Here is a 21,863-nt window from a genome sequence, read left to right on the forward strand (position 1 = left end):
CTCCCTCCCCCCCCCCCCAGGCGGGGGGCCTCCAGGGAGAAAAGCCAGCCTGGGTGGCCTTGGGCCAGCTGGACAAGGGTGCCAGAGCTACCTCCCTCAGAAGAAGGGCATGGGACACCACCCCTACGTACTCTGGATGGAGACAGCTCTGAAACCTCTTTCTAGGAGCCCCCTTGACCCCCCCCCCCCGCTGCCTGGAATTCCTTGAACTCAGCCAGGGCTGTTTAAATAGCTTCCCATGATAAATTGCTGCGTTCGTTTTCTGAAGCGTGAGCTGTTTTCCTGCTTCCCTACTTTAATCAGAGACATCTTTTTAAAATCCATAATCCCAGACATAACCTTGTCCCCATTCCATGCCAGGGCAACTTAATTTAATAACTGAAACACAGGACAATCTGCTCCCGAAAACCCTTCCCTTCCCTGCCTGCCCCTCCCCCTCCCTCCAGGCCCAGCTGGGCAACCTTTGCTCTTGAATTAGAAGCCTGGTCAGGCAGCTGCGGCGGCGGTGGCGGTGGTGGTGGTGGTGGTGGCGGCAGTGGGGGAATCTGGACTGCAGTTCTTCTCACCCACAAGGCCAGGAAGCAGAGTCCATTCGCAACACACTCTTCCTTGTCAACGGCTAGATCGCCCCATGGTTTAGGCATCTGGCTGCGGGGCCAGAGGTTGGGAGTTCAATTTTCCTCCTTGACGGGGGCTAGACTTGATTAATCCAGGTTGGCTGTTTGATGATGATGATGATGATGATGATGATGATGATCATGATCATGATCATGATCATGATCATGATCATGATCATGATGAATATATTTTTCTGGCATGACAGAAAGGTCCAGTGGCAAAACCTGCTGTCGAAGAACGTTGCTTGAATCCATCTGTGCAGTCCACCCTTCCTTCCCAAAGCAATCCTGTTCTGCAAATCACCTGTAGCCCCTCCTTTGCATAGGTCCTGTGTGAGGAAAGGGCTTCCCCATATGCTCCTCTTCCTTCACGGGAGCGGTGCTTTTACTCAGCCAGCTGGCTGCAGAAGACACCTGCACCAGGTGGTCCTCCTGAAATTCTTGCAAGCATCCAGGCAATGGCCTGTTTGTTTGAGAAGAGTCCTGTGGAAGCAACACCCCCTTTCTATAAACTGCGCAAGAAGGGAGTGTTTTAATTGGATGTTGGAGCCTGTCTAACCTCCCGACCGGATGTGAAAAAAATTTGATTTCGCAGTTGCTTGAGCTGGGGAAGGTGTCGGGCAAGGACAGGCACCTCTGGCAAATGCAGGCTGTCAGGCTGTCCTCAACCTGGGGGTTTTCAGCTCTTCATGCTAGTGACATGAAATCTCTCTCTTCCTGCAGGACAGGGCAGGGCATGCATCTCGCCCAAGCCACAAGGGTGGCTCCTGGAACTGGCCACTGGAGGCCCCACAAGAACAAACATGCCCGCCGTTGCATGGAAGTGCCACGGCAGAAGTGCGTCTCTGTAGGGCACTTGTAGAAGAGGTAGCCATGGGCAAGCATGATAGGTAAACACAACATAAAAACAAAGGAAGAAGTCAAAAAGGACAACCCCATGGTGGCCCTTCAAAGGCCGTTGTGTTTTAATGCGAGCTTTCATGGATGAAATCCGCTTCCTCAGACCTAAGAGAGACCTGTAACATGGCAAATATTTATACATAGCATCAAAACACAGAGATGGTGGTTGATAAAGAGTCAAGGGGTATTTAATATATACAGATAGATTCCATTGAAGCTGTAGGGGGTACCTCCCCCCCCCCCAGTCTGGATCTCTCAGAGCTGGCATTGTGCTCCCTTCAAGGGAATGCACGTGATTGCATCTTCAGCATCACCACCTCTTCCTTGACTCCCTCCACTACCCACCCACCCCACCCCTACCCGAGATGGGACCTGCCTCTGTGCTCCTTGCCTGGCAAACTCAAAAACGAAAGGAGCTTGGTGGCCTGACGGAGAGGCCAGTGGACAGAGGGTGGATCTTCCTTGTGCATCCTCCTTCCTTGCCCTGTTCACCACTACCTGTCACCTATTACTGCATCCTGTAGTTTTATTTTTCAGTTGAGAGACTATATTTTCTTTAGGTTGCTTCATGTGAATTCTGTGATTGGACTTGTTGCTGAGAGGGTGCTGTTTCGACTCGTGTGGTGATCTTCCAACTAGCTGGGCAGGATGGAGAGAGAGAGAGAGAGAGAGAGAATGAGTTAGTCCAGATCCTCCTCCTTCCAGGATTCGTGGTCTGTGAAGGAAAGAAGGGCGAGATCCACCCCAATAGAGAACCTATTTTTTCCCACCCCAGGTCTTCCTTTTCATCTGTGGTGGTGACCCGATAGCCAAATGGTTCCTTGGTCAGGAGCCCCACCCTCTCTCGTCCCCTCAAGACACGCTGTGCCTCGTCCTGCTTCTTGCCTCCCATGCTGCCGGCCTCTGTCCCTGATGGAAGGCGCCCCATCCCCTCCCTTCGGCTCCCGAGGCCCTGTCTGGCGGTTTGTCTGCCACCACCACCACCCTCGCTGCCAATGGCTGAATCACAGCCCTTTCACGCAGCCATCCTGACCCTGGGGGTGCCTTTTGGCTGACTTTTGTTGTTGTTGTTGTTCTCACTGTGTGCTTGCTTCTGTCTGGTTGTATTCATTTATTAATTAGATCATTAATTTATTCATTAAATACACTTTAGAAGACGTTTCCAGCAGGGCACATGCAGAGATGGTTATTTCAGCCGCGCGCACATGCACGCCCTAGCTCTCTCTCCCTTTGGGCACAGGTGTGTAGTGCTCCATGATGGGGGGTGAGGGGGGATGTGGAGGGCAGGGCAGACCGATGTCTTCTTCCCCGTCTCTAGCCAGCCTGTGGCTCAGTCCCGGTGTCTCTCTGAGGGGTCCTTCCAGGGTCGGCGTTTGTGAGCGCACCGCAGGGTGGCGTCTGCCTTGTTGTGTTACATTCATCATGATGTTCAACAATAAAGCGCCACACGAGGAGTAAGCAGGGATCCTGAGGGAAACCATTCCCATTCAGTGAGATGTGGGAGCGCCGTGTGAGGGTGCGCAGAGTGGCACTTCGTAGACAACCCCCCTCCCAACCCTGCTGCTTCCATGCCCCTCCGCACTCTTTCCTCCTCCTCTGGCGCTCTGGGATGTGCAGGCATTTCCCCACAGGGACGGCCTTCCAGCTCTCTGGCTTCATGGCCGAAGACCTTGCTCACCGGGAGGGAAACTAAGGTGAACTTCTTTTCTAAACTTCTTGACCACCTTTCATATACGCTGCTCCGCATCATCATAAAAGTCCTCAGGGCGGTTCACATTTCCCTGGACAGTCGACCAATCGGTGCGTCTCTCAAAGCAGTCGGGGTCACCCACTTGGACTTGGGGGTTAAACCGCCCTGCTTGGTCCACAATCCGCCCACCCCACCGCACCCCGACCAAAAAACCCCCACCCTTTCTGTCTTTTCCTCTGTTTAAGGAGCAGAATAAGAAGGACCAGGCGGATGCCTTTCCTGGGGGCTTCTCTTCAGAGTCCTGCATCCTTTCTGCATTCTGTGAAACCTGCTGTTTTCACCCCACAGACCTCACCTCCAAGAATCTTGTTGCTGTTTTGGCCCTCGGAGACCTGAGTTGGCTATTCATGGAGCGGGTCAAATAAATACCTCTTTGACACCCTTCCCTACCTCTAGAGACCCAAAGGTGATTTATGGAATATTGGAAAACACAGATGGAGTAGCCAAGAAGAGAGCAGGAAATGATCATACCAGAAAAGGCAAACATAGGTGTTGTTGCACTAAGGCAGACACGCTACGAAAACTATTCTAAGTGGTTTGCAAGCAGGGTAAATAAACACAAGTGTTAGATGTGGTCATCCCCACCCCCATCCCGGCTTCCCTCCTTGGGTGCCCTCCAGATGTGGCAGATGACATTTGTCGTAATTATGGCAGGCAGGCGAGAACAGCTGCACATCTGGAGTCACCCCCACCCACCCATGTCCTTGGCCAAGGACGCCCCTCTCCCCTGTCCCAGCCGAAAATCCAGGAGGGGCTGAGAATCAGAGGAGGAGCAGGGGACGGGTAGCACCTCACTGTCCCCCATAAGCTCCTTATCCCTTTCCCCACGACCAGCTGTTGAGTCCATCACACAAAAAGCGGATTAATCCGGCAACAGGCGGCAAACATAGTGCAAATTAACCAAATATGTGCAACTTTGCTGGTTCTGGGAAGCCCCGAGGACACAAGCCGGGCCGCTGATGTGGACGTTCTGCGGGACATGTCCTGATGACGGGACCTGCCTGTTGAGGGTGCAGGATGAGGATCCGGGCAGAGCAGAATTCGAACAGGGTAGGGTCCGAGGGGACAGTCCAGCAGACCTGACCCTTTTCCTCTGCTGGCTGGGAAGCAGAGGCAGCTTCTTGTTTCTGGGGGGTTTTGTGTGTGTGTGTGCGCGTCTGTGTCTATGTGTGCACATGCATCTGTGCATGCCAGAGGGAGCGTCAAGCTAAAGGCCCTGTCCTTGCTCACAAAGGCCTGTAGAAACTGGGTGTGGAGTGGAATTCTGTGTATGCTCGGAGGCACTCACGCTACAGGACAGAACTGTGAGGGTACCTTTTGACTTTGAACCCGCTTGGTTTGTCACCTTGTGTTCCTTCCTGGCTTTGTGCCAGAACCCTTTGGGCATGAGCTGGCTCCCGGGATGGGCCTGATCCGGTGTTAAGTCCATCCATCGGGAGAGGCCTTTCTCTCTGTGCCGCCGCCTTCAGAGGTGCGCTCGGTGGCGGCTGTCTGTCTGAGAGGGGTTTCTTACATGGCCGGTGGGGCCTTAGGGCTCCTAAAGATGTTTTTAGCACTGATTTTGGTTGCCACTGGAGTGGGGCATTTGTTCGATGCATTTGCCCTTTTGAGTTTGAAATCCTGGCTTTTAATGCTGCCAGCTGCCTTGGGTCACTGAAAGGAGAAAGACGGGATAAAATAAATTTTAAGCCATCAATAAAATCAACATATTGACACCTGCAGCCGTTGTGTGAGCCGTGGTGGGGCTGTCTGTCCTAACCGGCTGGAGTCCCCTCTGGGTGCTGGGTGGTGGGCATGGCTTTACCTGCCGGGCACTTGGGCACAGGTGTTGGTCGTGGGGATGGGGGGGGCGGGCCAGGCTCGTGCTCGGAGGGGTGCAGCCGAGGGAAGGCGGCCTCCCTCCTCCCCCAAGGTCTTCCCCGCCACTTTCGGCCTGGCTCCGTGGGAGGGGGGCACCAGCCCCATGGCCCCGCCGTCTCTCTCCCAGCGCGGGGCGGACCTCCAGCCCGGCCGGCACCGCCCCCTCCCTCCCTCCCTCCCTCCCCTCCCCTCCCCTCCGGGGCGCTTCCCCGCCAGCCCCGCGAAGTTCCGCCAAGTCGCTCGTGCCTCGGGAGCCGCCCCCCCCCCCGCCTGGATTGTGCCCCTCTCCCAGGGCCCGGGGCTGCGCGCGATGGGCGGTGCGGCCGGCGGGGGGGCCGGCCTGTAGCCCTCGTTGGGCCGGGAGGGAGGGAGGGAGGGAGGCAGGAGGGGGGGTTGCGCTCGTTTCCGCCGCTCGCCCTCCGGCGGGGCCGGGCCGGGGCGGGGGCTCGGCAGATGCGGCTGGCGGGGCTCCTGGGGACCCAAGCCTCGCTTATGCTGCAGTGTCTCTGTGGAAGGCGCCTCAGCTCCAGCGGCAGTCCAGGTGGGTGGGCCGGCCGAGGGGAAAGGGGGGCGAGGGGAGTGGGGGGGAGGAAGGAAGGGCGCCCTCCTGCAAGGGGGTCCGGGAGGGAGGGAGGGAGGGCGGGAGGGGGCGCCGCCGCCGCCGCCGCCGCCGCCGTCGGGAGCGCTGTGCGTGGTGCTGAAGGCAGGCGGGCGGGCGGCCGGGCGGCGGGTCCCGGGCGAACTCTGGGGCCCTCGTCCCCGCTTTGCAAAAGGGGTCCGCGGGGAGGGACAAGCCCCCCCCAGCAGAGGAGAGAAGGTTCGGGGGAGGGGGGATCCCTCTCTCTTCCCACCGGGTCTCTCTTCTGGAGGCGCGCACCCTCCATGCTGCCGCCCCCCCCAAGGAACCCGACCGCCGGCTGGGCGCTCTTTCTGGGCATGGGGAGGGGAGGAGGGGAAAGGGCTGCTCCCGAGAAGGTGCGGATCCGCTCCGGGCGGGGGAGGGTCAACGATGGTGACGGTGGCCCTTCGGGTCGAGGGGCGGGGGGGGCCCTCTCGCGGGGTCCCGGAGCCTTTGACAGCCCTCCTCCCCCGCGTCACGTCAGGAGAAAGTCCCTCCTCCTCCTCCCGAGGTGCAGAGCTGCCTTTTTTGAAAAAGTTGGACGGACTTGGGATAGAAGGCTGGTTTTTGCCCCTTCCCAATGTACAGTTTTTACATAGAGCTGAAGTCTGCCGGCTCTTTCGTTTGATCAGAAGTCAATCCATCCAGTATCTGTTTTATGTCCGCTTGGTCATTTTATATGCCTTTCTTCTAGACAACGGTCTGTTGCTTAAGATGCGGGGAGGGCTCCCAGCTTAGACTTTTGGAAAGGAAGGTTGGACAATTGCATGGCAGAATTATTAGGAGCCATGAATTATGGCCGGGGTCAGTAGCAGAACAGCTCCTAGAATTATCTGGGGAATGTGGGAGAGGCTGCTGCCCTTTTGTCCTGCTAGTGCGGCCCTGGATGGGCCGGACTGGAGTGGCCTTTGGTCTTATCCATCATGGCACAAAAATCTCTAAAGAGCCTGTTGCCAGAAGAGGAGTAGACGAGATTGAGAGCAAGGGGGGAGAGAGAGAGAGGTGAGCAAAATACTGTGTCACTTTCAAGACTAACACATTTATTTCAGTGAGAATGTTCACAGTCCACCTTTGGACACCTGTTAGTTTTTTAAGGTGCCACAGTCTTTCCCCTTTCCCTCTTTCTCTTCTCTTTATTTTCTCCTCCCTCTTTAATTTTGCCAACATGCCAAGATCGATCAACATGGCCAGTTCCCTGGAAAGGGAGGCTGCTTATTTCTACACAGCTGCCAAGGGTCAGAAAACCTGCCAGCTTCCAGAGCAGAACTGCCCAAGTGGAGTTATGAGCAGCTGCTCACCTGGGCTGTGAGACCAAGTGGGTGGGGCTGCCCAGGGAATTGGCAGAGGGGCAGGGGCTGTGAAGCCCCCCAGCTGAAGGAAAGGACAGCTCGGCAGGAAAGATGGGCCAGGATGAGCCACAGTCCCTTGTGGGAAGGGTGTGTGAGTATCATCTCCTCCTCCTCCTCCTCCTCCTCCTGCCAGCCTTCCAACAGCCCACAATTTGGGTGCAGCATGGAGGATGGTGGCTCTGAGACTCAGCCCTGCCGAAGGGGTTGCCTCCCATCTTGCTGAGATGCACAAACGTAAAATGGCTTGTTTTGCCTAAGCTCTTTTGTTTAGGCCCTTGAATGAATGCTGATGTTAGAGATCTACAGCCTGCCAGTGGTTTGGTTTTGTATTTTGGAAGGGGAACACTTTAAGGCCTATGTTGCTCTCCAGCTTTTTAAGGAACTGCCTGTGCAAGAGGAAGAGGGAAAGTTGTTGGCTCTTCTTCTTCTTTTTAATGACTTTCCAGGACACTTTGATCTCATTGAACATTTGGCTTCCAATCAAAATGTTGTTGATTGCATCAAAATGTTGTTGATTGCTTTATGTCCATGTAGAAAGCAAGGATGAGAAGCAGTATTGGCTAATATGATAGTTTCCTTTTGTTGCTTGTGCATTTTGTATCCTTCAAACAATTGTTATTATTTATCTTTAAGTAAATATAGCAATGTTTGTGGTATATTTGCAAACTATGTCTTGTTGATCCCAGGGAATGGCACGTACAGAAGTGGTTGTGGTTGGGTTATAGACCTCAGCACTAATCCTGTTTACATTTACAAGCACAATGAAATACGCTTCAGGATAAGCACATGTAGTAGGACTGTGTGGTTGGGAGACATCTTAGAAGTATATACTGTATAAAAACTTTTAGGTGATACAGAATTTCCCGTCAGCTAGACAAAGCATTATGCGCAGTGTGAAACTTTATCATAAGAGCGCAAATTTAGGCTTTGTGTTTCTCAAGCAATTTGGAGGAGAGAGGAGCCCAGTTATGTTGATTTTCAAGAATCTTCCCAAGTAGGGGAAAGACGTTGTTGTTGTTTTTGTTTTTGTTGTTGTTGTTGTTGTTGTTGTTGTTGTTGTTGTTGTTGTTTTAACGTAGCATCTTCTGGGTGGAAATGTGTCTGTGTGGGTTTCATAGAGCTGTAGAGTTGGAAGGGAGGGCATTGAATCCAGCCCCCCCCCTCTGAAGCCATTAATCCGCTGCTCAAGCACCTCAAATGGAGGAAAGTCCACTGCTTTCTAAAATAGTCTGTTTTGCTGCTGAACCATTCTTACTGTCAGAAAGTTCTTCCTCAATGTTGAGGTGACATGTCCTTGCTTGCAATTTGAATCCATTGCTCTGGCTGCTACCCTCTGGAGCTGCACAAAGCAAGCTCGCCCCCTTGACCATGTGACCATATTGCCCAAACCCTCATGCTTGCAGTCTTCTTCCAGAATCTTCATGAAAAAAAATCCTGTTGTTTCCTTAGGAAAGTGGCAGGAGAGTGCCTCTCAACTGAAAACCAATCATGTTCCTCGTGTTACAGGTGTGAATTTGTGAATTGAATTTTAGAGTGTGTCAGCCTTTTAAAAAGCATGTGTGTACTTTTGAAAGCTACAACTTTACAATGACTATCCTTAGAAATTAAAATGTCTGCAAATCAGCTCCCATGGGCTAACTTTTGGCCTCTTCTCATGTGACTACAAAGCAGGCAGCTTTACATAACTCAAGAAGAGTCACCTTGGTCTCCACTGCTCCCCCTGCCCCAAGATGATGGCTTAGGTTTGGGCTGAGATGTCTGTGATGCATTTGGCAGTGTTGCTGTTGTTGTTGTTGTTGTTGTTGTTGCTGGGTGCCATCAAGCCACCACCAACCTATAGTGATTCTTGAATGAGCAATCTCCAAAATGTCAGCTCGTGTCGACTCAAGCTGGTGTCCATCTCATATGGGGTCTTCCTCTTTTCCTGCTGTGTAGAGATGACTTTTTTGGTTTGTTTGTTTTCCCTTGTGTAGTTCTAGCTATAGGTGTATAATGGCAGGCATAAGTACAGTATAGGTATAGGTATACATCCAAGGTATGTCTTTCTTTGTCCTGGCCTCCTTCAGTGTAACATGAAGCCTGATCAGGGCCTGCCCAGTTGAGCCTTCTATGCTCTGAAAACTGGGACCGATGCAGACTTGATGGCTTTCACATCATCCAGTGGTGTTTTCTCCTCTCCTCACTTTACTTAATATCTTGCCTGCAGAAGCATTCTGGGGAACTTGAAGGCTTGCACAGTATCACTTTTGCATTGCTGTTGAGTCATTAAGTCGTGTCCGACTCTTCGTAACCCCATGGACCACAGCACGCCATGCCCTCCTGTCTTCCACGGCCTCCCGGAGTTGGGTCAAATTCATGTTGGTTGCTCCGATGACATTGTCCAGCCGTCCTCTGTCATCCCCTTCTCCTCTTGCCTTCACATTTTCCCAACATCAGGGTCTTTTCCAGGGCGTCTCTTCTCCACATCAGATGGCTAAAGGATTGGAGCTGCAGTTCCTTCCAGTGAGCACTCAGGGTTGATTTCCTTCAGAATGGAGAGGTTTGTTCTCCTTGCAGTCGAGGGGACTCTCAAGAGCCTCCTCCAGCACCACAATTCAAAGGCATCAATTCTTCGGCGGTGAGCTTTCTTTACAGTCCAGCTCTCACTTCCATACATCACTACTGGAAAAACCACAGCTTTGACTATGAGGGCCTTTGTCGGCAAGGTGGGGACCAGTGGCCGTGATCTTAGTTTTTTTTTTATGTTGAGCTTCAGACCATTTTTGGCACTCTCCTCTTTCACCCTCATTAAGAGGTTCTTTAATTCCTCCTCACTTTAGTTGGTCCTAAAAAATATTGCCGTTCTGTGCCTTTTGTGAAGTCAACAACTAACCATTTGGAAAAAGATGTGTTGTTTTTTGTTTCCAGCCCTTGGCTTAGCAACCGTCACCTTGTTTTCTTGCACAAAAGGCTTCCTCTGGGGAGGAAGCTGTTCTTCTGCCTCACCAGCAAACTCCTCCTGATTTTCCACGGAAGAAAAGCCTGTGCCTCAGAAGGCCACAGCCCTGGGGAGTTTTCCCTTGAACCACAATGATGAGTTCATTCAGAGATTCAGGCCCCCCCCCAGGTTTTAGACCACATGAGGTGGCTTCATGGAGGCAGAGGTGGCACTAGGAGGCCCCATCCTCTGTCCCTGTGTGGTGTGACTGCCTCTGTTTTCCCGTGTACCTTCCTTTCCGTGGCTGGCTTAGCTTCCCATAGCTCTCTCATGTGGGTCAAGGTGAGCAACCATGACTTGCTTTTTTTTTGCTCTGGGCTTGGGGTGGTCATAGGGGATGGATAATCCAGACTTTTCCCGGAATGAATCTTGTGTCAATTTTGGCTTGGCCTGGAGAAAGATCCTCCCTGCCTGAGTTTTCTTCACTTCACTGGGATGTGAGCATTTATTTATTTATTTATTTATTTATTTATTTATTTATTTATTTATTTATTTATTTATTTATTTATTTATTTATTTATGTATGTATGTATGTATGTATGTATTTATTTATTTATTTATTTATTTATTTATTTATTTATTTATTTATTTATTGCCCACCCATCTAGTTGTACCGACTACTCTGGGCGGGTAACAACAGATCAAATCTAATGCAATTTAAATTCATAACAACATTTCACTTTAAAAAAAAAAGAAACCACAACAATCCAGATGGGAAAAAGGCACAGAGAACAAAACCAGGCGGCGGATGGAGGAAAGGCTTGCTTATACAGCCAGGTTTTCAGTTGGCGTTTGAAGATGCCCAGGGCAGCAGAAGAACCCTGGAAGGGAATTGGGCATTGCAGGTGTGTGTGTGTGGGGGAGGGGGTTCCACGGCGTCTGGGAGCAGATCTAGGAACCTCCAGAGCACCTGCGGGAATCTAGAAAAGCATCCTTTGTAGGAGAGGTCAATGGGAGCCACAGAACATAACTTCCCAGGGAAGGTCCCTGGTCTTGGAGACTTGCCTTCTCTCTCTCTCTCTCTCTCTCTCTCTGGTGGCTCAGCCGGTGCCAGCAGTGTGTAAATTCCACAGGATGGGATGGCTGAAGAGCTGGACGAGGTGGACCCAAATCCCTGTGGTTTGCATCAAGGGACCTTGGGCCAGAGACACTTTTTTCAGATGACCTCCTTTCCAGATTTGTTGTGAGTTGGAGAGACAGCCTTGGAGGCCACTTTCAACTCCCTGAAGAAAAGCCAAAATATCGGTGTAACCAGTATGGCTTCCTCACAGTATTCAACCTTCTGAAATCTCTATTTTTATCCTGCTCGGATCTTAGGGTTTGTTCTCTCCTGCTTTTCATACTGCTGGAATTTGATTGTTTTGTTGTTTTTATTATCCTTTGGTTACCTGCCTTGCAGGGGGGCGGAACCTGAAAGACAGAGTTTAAAAAAAAGGTTGTCATAAAGGAATGGTTGCTTCCGTTGTGCGGCGGGGGTGAGCTCTGCCTGTGTGACCTGGTGGCGCTTCCCGGCCCCTGCCTTCCTTTGTGGCAAGGCCAGCAGGGAGCAGGGGGAACACATTTGGCCCGCCCGGTTGCATGCAAGTTGTAGACCGTGAGCCCAGCTGAGCCTGGCCTGGCCGGGTCCCCCCTGAGGCTTATTGACAGGGAGCTAATCCTGTCCGGCTGCAGATGGAGCGTTCTTGGCCAACTGTGTCACTGATGCTCTCTGACCTTGTCTCTCCCATCATTTCCCCGAGTCTGACATCTGGCGCTCCCTCATAGAATCACAGAATCATGGTGCTGGGAGGGGCCCACCAGCCGCCTTCCCCATCTCTCTGGCTCTTTTTTTGCAGAGTGTGCTTGGCACACCGGGGGGGGGGTGTGCCAATAAGAGCCCTTCCGTCTGCGATTATTACTCCTCTTTGTGACCATCCCAGTCCGAGGGTGCAAATAACTTTGTAACCATCAGTTCTTCTATTCCTTCTTAACTCTAGCTTGACGTCTCTACAGCATGTCTTGTCATAACTGTGTTGGGATGAGCAAGGATTTAATTTCTGTTCATTCTTTAATAAGACATTACCGAAGTTTGCAAGGTCTTTCCTATTGGGGATGGGCAGAACTCAAAGGACTTGAGATTTATTTATTATTTTTTTTAAAAAAACCCCAAATCCAACCCTGCTGGGTCTGTGGTTGGACCACAGGCTCCCCCTTGATCTCTTGTCCCCCTGAAAAGGAAGAAGGGGAAAACCTGTCCCCCCCCCCCCCAAAAAAAAAAGTTTACACCAAAAGAACAGAACCTGCCAATTGACAAAAAGTTTTTTTTTTAAAAAAAAAATCTTGTGGCACCTTAAAGACAAATGAGTCTTAACGTTTCTTCCAGGTTTGTGGCATGTTGACAAGAAGGGTTTGACAAGAAGGATGTCATTTTTTGCTGCAACAGACTGACGTGTCTGCCTCCCTGAAAACAGTGGAAACTGTCCCCCCCTCCCTCCCCCCCCTTCTCCTGCTCTTCTGCCTTTGGAAGCCACCTTGTTTGCACTCTCTGGCGTGACGCTTTCATGACATGGAGCCGAGTGCAAGTGACGACTTGAGCCGCTTCACCCCGGAGTGGCTGCCTGCTGTTGAAAGCACAGGAGCGAGGCAGGGAGAGAACGAGGGCCACCCAGACCCAGGTTTTGAGGCACACCGGTGGGATGCTCCCAGGTCTCCCCCCTCACGGGAATCACACGGGGCTCTGACAGGTAGCATGAGGAGACTCCGTCACCTCCCAGAATAGATCCACAAGCCTCTATTTTGCAAGCAGGCGAGTCTACTCAGCAAGCAAAAGACTATAAATAGACCATCCCTTGTGAGGGATGCAAGGTGTGTGTGTGTGTGTGTGTGTGTTTGTGTGTGTGTTTGCCATGCTCCACAGGATGCCAGTGGTGTGTTATGCCCTCTTCTCTCGGGGGGGGGGGGAGGGCAGTTCTATACCGAAGTGGCAGGAACTCTTCCCTTTTTGACTTTGTGGCTTGCCTCTTCCCTGCCTGCCCTCGGCTTCTTGCGCCTCTTATTCCTGCAGCCGAGACGTGGCAGGCAGCCTGCTAGACAGATGCTGCTGTGACTTGAGAGGGGAGCACTTCTGGGCCCGAGAAAAGCATGGGGGGGATGGGCACCCTTCCAGACCGCAACAGGCAGGATTTGGGCAAAAAACTGCAGAGCCCAGGTGGTCGGCCTCCCTGCTCCGTGCTCTGGTGGGGCCAGGGTTAGGGTTAGGGGTGGGGCCACCCGTGAATGTGGGATGGCAGAACCCTGTCTATCGGGGCAGCTTGTGGGCTGCCTTGGGGAGGGGTCCCTCACCTCGACATTTCATCCAGAGACCCCCTTCCCCACCTGGCCATAAGCTGCCTGTTCCAGTGTGGCTTGTTTCCAGAGTCCCAGTTTGGGGATGGGCGTCTCGTGGTTTGTAGACTGGGAGTTATAATGAAACAAGAACAAAAAGGACATCCACGGAAGCTGTCAAGCCAAGAGAGACGGTGGTCCCTGTCTCTCTTGGCTTGACCATTGTAGGCTGGGAGTGCAAGCAAGCAAGGAGCTCTCCCACCTAGACTATACGGACTCCCCAAAATCCACAAGGACTCTACCCCACTCAGGCTCATTGTAAGTGCCATCAGCTCCCCAACATATGAATTGTCCAAACACCTAGCAACCCTTCTACAGACCCACATTGGACAAACCCCATCCTACATCAAGGACTCTGGGCATTTCATAAGCAAGATCAGCACCCTAAAACTCAACCCTGGGGATAGACTGGTCAGTTTTGATGTAGTATCCCTGTTCACCAAGGTACCGGTAAAGGACACCCTGATACTCATCCAGCAGATATTCCCAGAAGACATCAAGGCCCTCTTCCAGCACTGCCTTACAACCAGCTATTTCCAGTGGGATAATGAATTCTATGAACAGACAGATGGAGTGGCCATGGGCAGCCCTCTCAGCCCGGTTATAGCAAATTTCTACATGGAGCATTTTGAAAAACTTGCCCTGGCTTCAGCACCCCTCGCACCCACAGTCTGGTTCCAATATGTAGATGACACCTTTACAATCTGGAGTCACGGTGAAGAAAAATTGGAAGAATTTCTCAACCATCTCAACAGCATCCATCCAAATATACAATTCACCATGGAAAAAGAAACAGAGGGCCAACTACCATTCCTAGATGTCATGGTCCTACGCAAAACTGACCTCCGACTGGGACACAAGGTCTACAGAAAACCCACCCACACAGACAGGTACCTACACAAAAACTCCAACCACCACCCACAGCAAAAAAGAGGCATAATCAAAACACTGGTAGACCGTGCAAATCGGAACTGTGAAGCTCAGTTTCTCAACGCTGAACTCGACCACCTGAATTGGGCCCTACAGGCAAATGGCTACTCCAAAAATGAAATCACAAGAGCCATCAAACCAAGAAAACAACACCGAACTGAAGAAGAAAAACAGCCACCCACAAACAAAGTATTCCTGCCATACATCAAAGGGGTCACAGACCGCATGGGAAAACTTCTGGAAAAACACAACTTACAAACAGTATTCAAGCCCACCACAAAAATACAACAAATGTTACGGTCAGCAAAAGACAGAAGGGACCCCCTCACGACTACAGGAGTATACCGGATACCTTGCAGTTGTGGCCAGGTATACATTGGAACCACAAAACGAAGCATCCACACCAGAGTCAAAGAACATGAGAGACACTGCAGACTAAAACAACCAGAAAAATCTGCAGTAGCTGAACATGCCATAAAACAAACTGGACATGAAATTCTATTTCAAAACACTGAAATACTGGACAACACCAGCAATCATTACGTCAGACTGCACAGGGAAGCCATTGAAATCCACAAGCATCAACAAAACTTCAACCGGAAGGAGGAATGTCTGAAACTCCATAAAACCTGGCTCCCAGCTCTCAAAAACACAGAGTGCAAAAGGTCAATGAACTCCACCCAGCCATAAGGTCAAGGGATTACTGCACACAAAAAACCAGCTAACAACACCCATCAGCCACAGGGACAGATAATCCCCCCTCTTGATCAAAACAATGCAGCCATAACAAAACACAATCAACCATCTCCTGATTAGGACAATAGCCTACCTCACCACTAGCCTTCTCACAACCATAAATACTCCACCCACTCTCAGCCTCCCAGAGCACAGTTTGCTGTCCTCTGAAGATGCCCATGGCCACAGAGACTGGCGAAACGTTAGGAAGAACCACTTTCAGAACACGGCCAAGAAGCCCGAAAAACCCACAACAACCAAGCAAGGAGCTCCTCAGGCTTCCCAGATACACCTCCCATCTTTCACTTTTCCGTTTGTAAATGAGGGTATTTCTCTAGGCAATGGTGACTTCTCCTTTCCGGACAAAAGAGCAACGCCAGTGGACGTTTACTCCATGCTTATGCAAGTAGAAACTCTGTTTTTGCGTGCTTGGAGGGCATGGAGAACATGGGAGTGATAGTCCTACACGTATAACAGACCCTGAAGGTTATGGCAGACAGACAAAAGCAGTAAAGAATACTGTGGCCCCTGCCAGGCTATGCCATTTATTATGGGATAGGTTTTGGTGGACAACCACAGCTCATTGTATTTTACATGAGAAATGTTAAGCTTTGTTGAAAGACCTACATGTGTGTGTGTGTGTGTGTGTGTGTGTGTAAATGCATAAACACACTTGGTTGTGTGGCATTCGCAACTGTGAGCAGTGAGGACCTACATTAGGGCAGTGAAGCGCAGCAGGTAGAAATGGTGGCAATTGTGTGACTCCTTTAAGCACCTTGGAATGAGATTTTTGAGCTGGTCTTAAGAGTGGATCGGGTCACCCTCCTCTCTCTACCACCCACCTCTTCCCTCCCTCCCCACTTGCTTCTTGTAAGCATCAGCACATTTAGTACTCTCTGACAATCTTGAAAGCTTGCACCCATTCAGTAGCCTCCTGGCCCAATGGTTAAACTGAAATGCTGCAGTTCAGACTCTGCTCACAACTCGAGTTTGATCCTGACAGGCTCAGATCGCCAGCTCAGAGTTGACTCAGCCTTCCATCCTTCCGAGGTCGGTAAAATGCGTACCCAACTTCTCTTGGAGGTGGGGGGTGGGCAATGTGTATCCTGCATCATTAAGTTGCAAACCGACCGGTGAGCGCTTTAAGTGCTATTGGGTGGCACATAAGTAGCACATTTTGTTTGCTCCTTTGCTTCAATAACCTTTGAATCAGACTAATAAAGTTTTTGTCTTAATGGAGATTTTGCATGCTCCTTTTCTTAGGGAGCAGTCCCTGTAGTGCACTACCGTTGTTCCATGTCCCCTGTAGCTCTTGGTTGCTAGAGTAGACTTTGGATGGGACCAGTTCATGAAGCCCTTAAGGCGGATGGAGATAATCTTGACGGTTCTGAGCTTATGAAGCACCTTCCCTTTTCCCTTTGTCAGAGGGAGGCCCCTTTTTCAGGACCAAAAACAAATGTACCACCGGCCAGAAGAGTCTGGATTTGGCTTAGCTCTTTCTGTATTTGCTTCTAGAAGGGGCCAGGTTTCTCCTGGCCATCTCCCCTTCCCAATGAAGAAGGTGGACTCGTCCATGAAACTCTCATTAAAATATAGCAGCTAGTCTTTAAGATCCCACAACATTTTGATCTTTTTTTTCTTTTTCTTTTTCTTTTGTTTTTGCCTTATAGCAGGCAAAAGGCTCCCTTTCCTTATCCTTTAGGGAGTGGGTGAATACTCTACAGTTTGAAGAGGCATGTGGAACTGTCTTACCCCCTTCAACGTCCTCGTGGGCCCATGAACTGAATGAAGTGATCATTGATTTGATCTGCCATCCAGGTTTCCTTTTTTTTTTTTTTTTTACATCCTGGGGGTTTTACTTTTTGTTTTTTTCTTTATTTATGTCTTTGTGGGTGGGATTGGGTGGTTGTATTTTAATTGTTGTCAGTTGCCCAGAGTAAGTGTCCCTGCTCTAGATCGGCAGGATATAAATGTAACAAACAGATAAATAAACAGATGTGCGTAGTTATAACTATAGGTGCCTGTATGCTTATAAGGATGGCTAACAAACAGAAGCCTTTAATTGAACAGCATGCTTTTACCAGCTGATGAAGGCACAAGCTGAAACTGTTTGCTTAAATATATTTTAGTTGACTAACTGAATCTCTCAAATGGTCCCAGAAAAATCTTGGGTGAGCTGCTGTTGAGTTTTCATTCTCCATACCTGTATGTGTGCCTCAGAATTCTGCTTAGGTGTACTTTGAGGACCAGACTGAAGGATGCGGAGGAAGTGAGCATTTGGAAGACCGGCTGTGTAAAACCCCCCCACCCCCGAAATGTGACCCGGAAGTAGTAAACTTTGGGATCTCGTTCGTTCGTTCATTCGAAATATTTTTACCCTACCTTTCTCCTTAGAAGGGATCTGTCTTGGCATTCATGCTGTGAATGGCATGCTCAACCCCCTGTCTTTGTAAATAAATGCAAGATATATATGGGTCTCGGATGCTGATTTTACGAGCAGACCTTCCTAGTGGATAGGGCCCTCTGCCTTCACCATGGACTTGTTTGGGGCAACAAGTCCTTTCCCTGGAAGGTTGTCCTTTCCCTGACCGCCGTGAAAGGCGTTTTATGGTTGAAGACCTCAGGACCTGACAGAGCGCCTCTCCCCTCTCAGGCCGACCTTCCGTCCCACCTGCACCTCCCAGTCTCTGAGGTGACAAAGTTGGGTTTAGGGAAGGGTTTCTTTCTTTCTTTCTTTCTTTCTTTCTTTCTTTCTTTCTTTCTTTCTTTCTTTCTTTCTTTCTTTCTTTCTTTCTTTCTTTCTTTCTTTCTTTCTTTCTTTCTTCTGTCTACTATTTCAAAGTATAAGACACTATTTTGGGCTTCTCGAACAGAAACCAGCTTAAAGCTAATGCCCGGAATAGTGGCTTACCATGAAATAAAACAAAATAAGATAAAATAAATGCCAGTCGTGAAGTTGCCTCTGGGCTCGGGGATGGCGAACAGCCCTAGTGGACCACTGACAAGTTTTAACTGGGCTGGACATCACAGAGTTTGTCTTGATCTGGCATAGATCTTGACTAGACCCTGAACCTACAGGGTCTGACAGACAGACCACTCTTTCGGCATTCTACGGGTGGTGGAGGCGGCTGCGTGTGGCCTTCAGAACGGGTGGAGCGATTTGGCTGCTCAGTTTCAATAAAGAAAGGGTCCCGTGCCCACACGGTCCACGAAAGGACACCCGGCTTATTCAGTGAACCCTGCAGCGCCTTTGACCAGAGAGGGTCGCTTCTGTGCTGTTTGGGAGCAGAAGGGCCTGGACAAGAATTAATTTCCTGGTTAAAAGGGGGGGGGCGGGGCGGCAGAGCTCCCCGCGTGGCAAGAGCCCTTCCTCAGAGCGAGCACGTCTCCCTGCTCGGGTTGTAGATCCAGCCCTGGGAGGTTATGTGGGGCGTTTTCCATAGATAAAACGCTGGCGGTGCTTCATCTGGCTTCCTGGCTAGCCCTTCGTTTTTACCCACAGCCTGTCATTTTCCATCCTGAAAACCTGTTGGAATTCCAGGTCCCGGGGAAGGAGAGCCGCCCTTTGCCTGCTTCTCTGTGTAGAAAGGCTCCCCACTCCTCCCAATCCCACTGGTTCCACTTTGGGGGATGGCCCAGTGGCCGGATCCTGTGGTTGCTTGTGGGCTACCTTAAGCAGATGCTCCAGGGAATGGGGGGGGGAGGCAAGTCAGACCCGGTGGCTGCCAGGGTGGTGGGGGCTGCTCAAACTCAGTCGATGTCAAGCTGTACAAAGCTCTCCAGCCACAAGGTCAGGCCGGCTCTCCCCTCTTGGTCAGCCCCTTGGAAGGCGACCCTCTCCCCACAGACATCAGGGCTGGATGGCTCCCCGGTTGCTCCACGTGGTGGTGATGAAGGCTGATCCCTCTGTGTGGAAGGCCCAGGTCTTCCCATGGCCTTGTGAACCAACTCCCCGGGAAGTGAGGGCGCCCAGTTCGAGGCACGAGCTTCCACCGGGCTGTTGTTGCACCCCCTCCCCACTCTGTGAAGATGAGGGTCCAAGGGACTTCCAGTGGTCTTGTAAAGCAGTGGCTCCCCACCTTGGGTCACCCCGGTGCTCCACCACCCACTGGGCTGGCCAGGGGTTTGTGGGAAATGCCGTCCAAGAACCCTGGGGATTGAACACTTGGGTCTAAAGGAGGAGGTGCTCCTTAGAGCCCCCTCGCCTCTGGTTGTGAGACGACAGAAGGAGGGTCTGGTGGAGAAAGGGGGGGCAGCTGGTGAACCTGCAGGATGGGTGTATGTGCCCCACTCCTGCCTTGCTCCAGATGTGACTTGGTGGAGGGGACAGAGAAGTGATCCTCCACCCGCCCTTTTTTTATGTGTTAATCCAGAAGCCTCCAGTCTTCCTGTCTGTCAGGGAGAGATGACCGGGGGGGGGGGGGGCTGTTCAGCTGTTTCTCTGCTTGCCCCTCCAGCTCCCAGTTCCGTCCAACCCCCAGCCCGTGTCCCTCCTCTGCCACCACCTAGCTCCCTTTGGCACCACCAAGAGGGAGGGAGGGATGGCTGCGCCAGGGCAGATGAGCTGGGCCGGGGAGGGAGGCATCGCTTTGAATGAAATAGGGAGAGCCGCCCTCCTGACTCCAGAGAGCCCACTGGGATCCCATACGAGAGACACAAGGGAGCAGGGACGGTTCTCTTGGTTGGAGGGCCTTCCAAAGCCAGAAATGGCTTGCTCTGCTCGTCCTGGCTGGGTATTTGGGGCTGATTGAGCAACTGGCAGGATGGAACCCGGGTCCTTCTCCCCTCAGGCACATTCTTTTTCCTACATTCCTTTGCTCCTCCCAGCAGAAGAGCAGTCGTTTCCCCCCCCCCCTCCCGCCACCGCCCATGCACTGTTTTTTCAGCCAAAGCCAATGGGCAGGAAAGGTTTCTGACTTTTCCATTGGAGTGTTTTGACCTGAGTCCCTTGGGGATTCCAGAGAATTGAGCTCTGAGCAAGTGACTGTTTCCTGGTCAGGATCTGGACCCTCTCCCTCCGGTATGAACTGGGAAGGGGAGAGCAAGGAAGGAAGAGACGAGGTCTCACCAACGGAACAAAACAACTGGTCACGAGGCAGGCTTTGCCGGTGGGCAGCAGCGTTTGGTCGCCCCATGCGTTTGCTCTCTGGGTGGGCAGGCGTTTCCTTCTAAGGCATTCATGGGCCACCTGCGCCTCTGGGGTTGTTGGGCGCTTGCTTCGTGAGCTTCCACACAGAGAGAGACACTTGTATGCTCTCCCTCTCTCTCTCACCCTCTCTCTCCCCCCCCCCCCCGGTCTCCTCGTCTTCTCAGGCCTCTCTTCCCTTCTGATGACTGGGCAGCTTTGTATTTGAAAGTGAAAAATGGTTGGTTGGAAATTGTTGTGAGGAGAACACAAAAGGGTCCTGATTTGGGGGAATGGGAAAATGTACTCAGGGCCATTTGTCTAAGATGTGAATGCAGTTGCCCATTGAGAAGCCGTGAAGAGGCATGGCTGGAAAATGCCCAGAGTTGGCCAGCCAGCCCGCTTTGCTTCTCCGTTCCGCTCTCCATCATCAAGATTGGGCTGTTGAGGGTGGCAGCGAGGAGCCTCTGAGCAGGCAGAGACCTTTCTGGAAGGTCCACCTCTTGATCCTTATCTTGCTTTGCCTCGTCTCCTGGGGGATCACCCCTGTCGGCCGCTCTTCCGGTTTCCGGAAAGAGCTCAGGAATAAAAACCTCAGTGCTTTTGTCTGTGAAATGGGTGTGTTGATCCACCTCTCCTCCTTCCTCTAACAGCTCCTCCCACCTTTGGCGGACTCTGACCCCTAGCATAGGAAAAAGATTGGGAGACTGTGCCCTGTTCCTGATGCGGTCTCTCCCTCTAGGCATGATGTGGACCAAGTGCCCCTCTGGGGTTCACACCCTTTGAGAAGAACTCTGGGAACCAAAGCCTGGGGCGGGTGCTGAGAATCCTCCTGGCCAGAGCCCTGGGCCCCCCACCCACCACCACAGAACTGCATCACCCACCAGGATTCCCAGGGTGAGCTGTGCCATTTTTGATGTCCTGGTCTTCCTGTCCCATCAAGAGATTCTTGGATGTGGTTGTACAGATACTGAGAGAAAGTTTCAGGTAACTTGGGAGTGGAGTTTTGGCACCGCCTGTGAACAGAAAGAGTAGAAAAGAGGCACGGTGCATGGATAGATTTCCAGAAGAGGGCCAGAGGGTACCGATGGAGCAGGAAGTGTCATTGTGTAATTGAGTTGGAGATTCGGCAACCCCAATGGAAAGCAATTAGATCAAGGTTTACTTCTTGTGTTGTGCAAACTCTTCCTTTGCTCCCTCTGGTCATCAGACTCGGCAGTTTCTTGCACCACTTAAAATAATCTGCCATACCTCTTTGATTGGTGGGATAAACTGGGTAGAGGTTGCTTTTATCCCCTGGATTTTGCACTCCCCCTACAGTCTGGGGAAATGGATTGCCAGCCAGAAAAACTCAGCCTGAAATAAGCCTGTGAGGGCATTGCAAGGATCTGGCTTTCCTTGTCCATGTGAAAACAGAAAACCACCCCTTCCTCTCTGAAAAACCTTGTCTGTTTCTAGTCTTAGATAGCTCTGCAGGAGCGCCTCAGGAGGGCCTGCCTCGCCTCCATGGTGTGTCCACCACACACTCTGCACAAACAGCATCCCCAAGCTCTGAGGATCGGTGCAAGTGCCAGGGAGAGGCCGCAATCCTCTCCTCCTTCCCCGGTTCTAAAAATCAAACCAGAGGTCTCTTGGGCA

The 21,863-nt window shown here is 51.4% G+C and overlaps 1 protein-coding gene across 2 annotated transcripts in view; it reads left to right on the plus strand.

Moving 5' to 3' along the window:
* Positions 1-21,863, plus strand: part of FGF12 (fibroblast growth factor 12) — a 216,904-nt gene that overhangs the window by 77,275 nt on the left and 117,766 nt on the right. The window contains exon 1 of one of the 2 annotated variants that reach the window (XM_078389701.1): positions 5,576-5,668. The exons of the other annotated variant lie outside the window; for it this stretch is intronic. Within the exon in view, the coding sequence (XP_078245827.1) occupies positions 5,581-5,668 (88 nt within the window). The 5' untranslated portion in view covers positions 5,576-5,580. Of the gene's footprint in view, positions 1-5,575; positions 5,669-21,863 lie in introns of those variants that run through there. 2 annotated transcript variants of the gene reach the window in all.

The sequence above is a fragment of the Pogona vitticeps genome, chromosome 3 (genome assembly GCF_051106095.1).
Source record: "Pogona vitticeps strain Pit_001003342236 chromosome 3, PviZW2.1, whole genome shotgun sequence".
Taxonomy (NCBI): domain Eukaryota; kingdom Metazoa; phylum Chordata; class Lepidosauria; order Squamata; family Agamidae; genus Pogona; species Pogona vitticeps.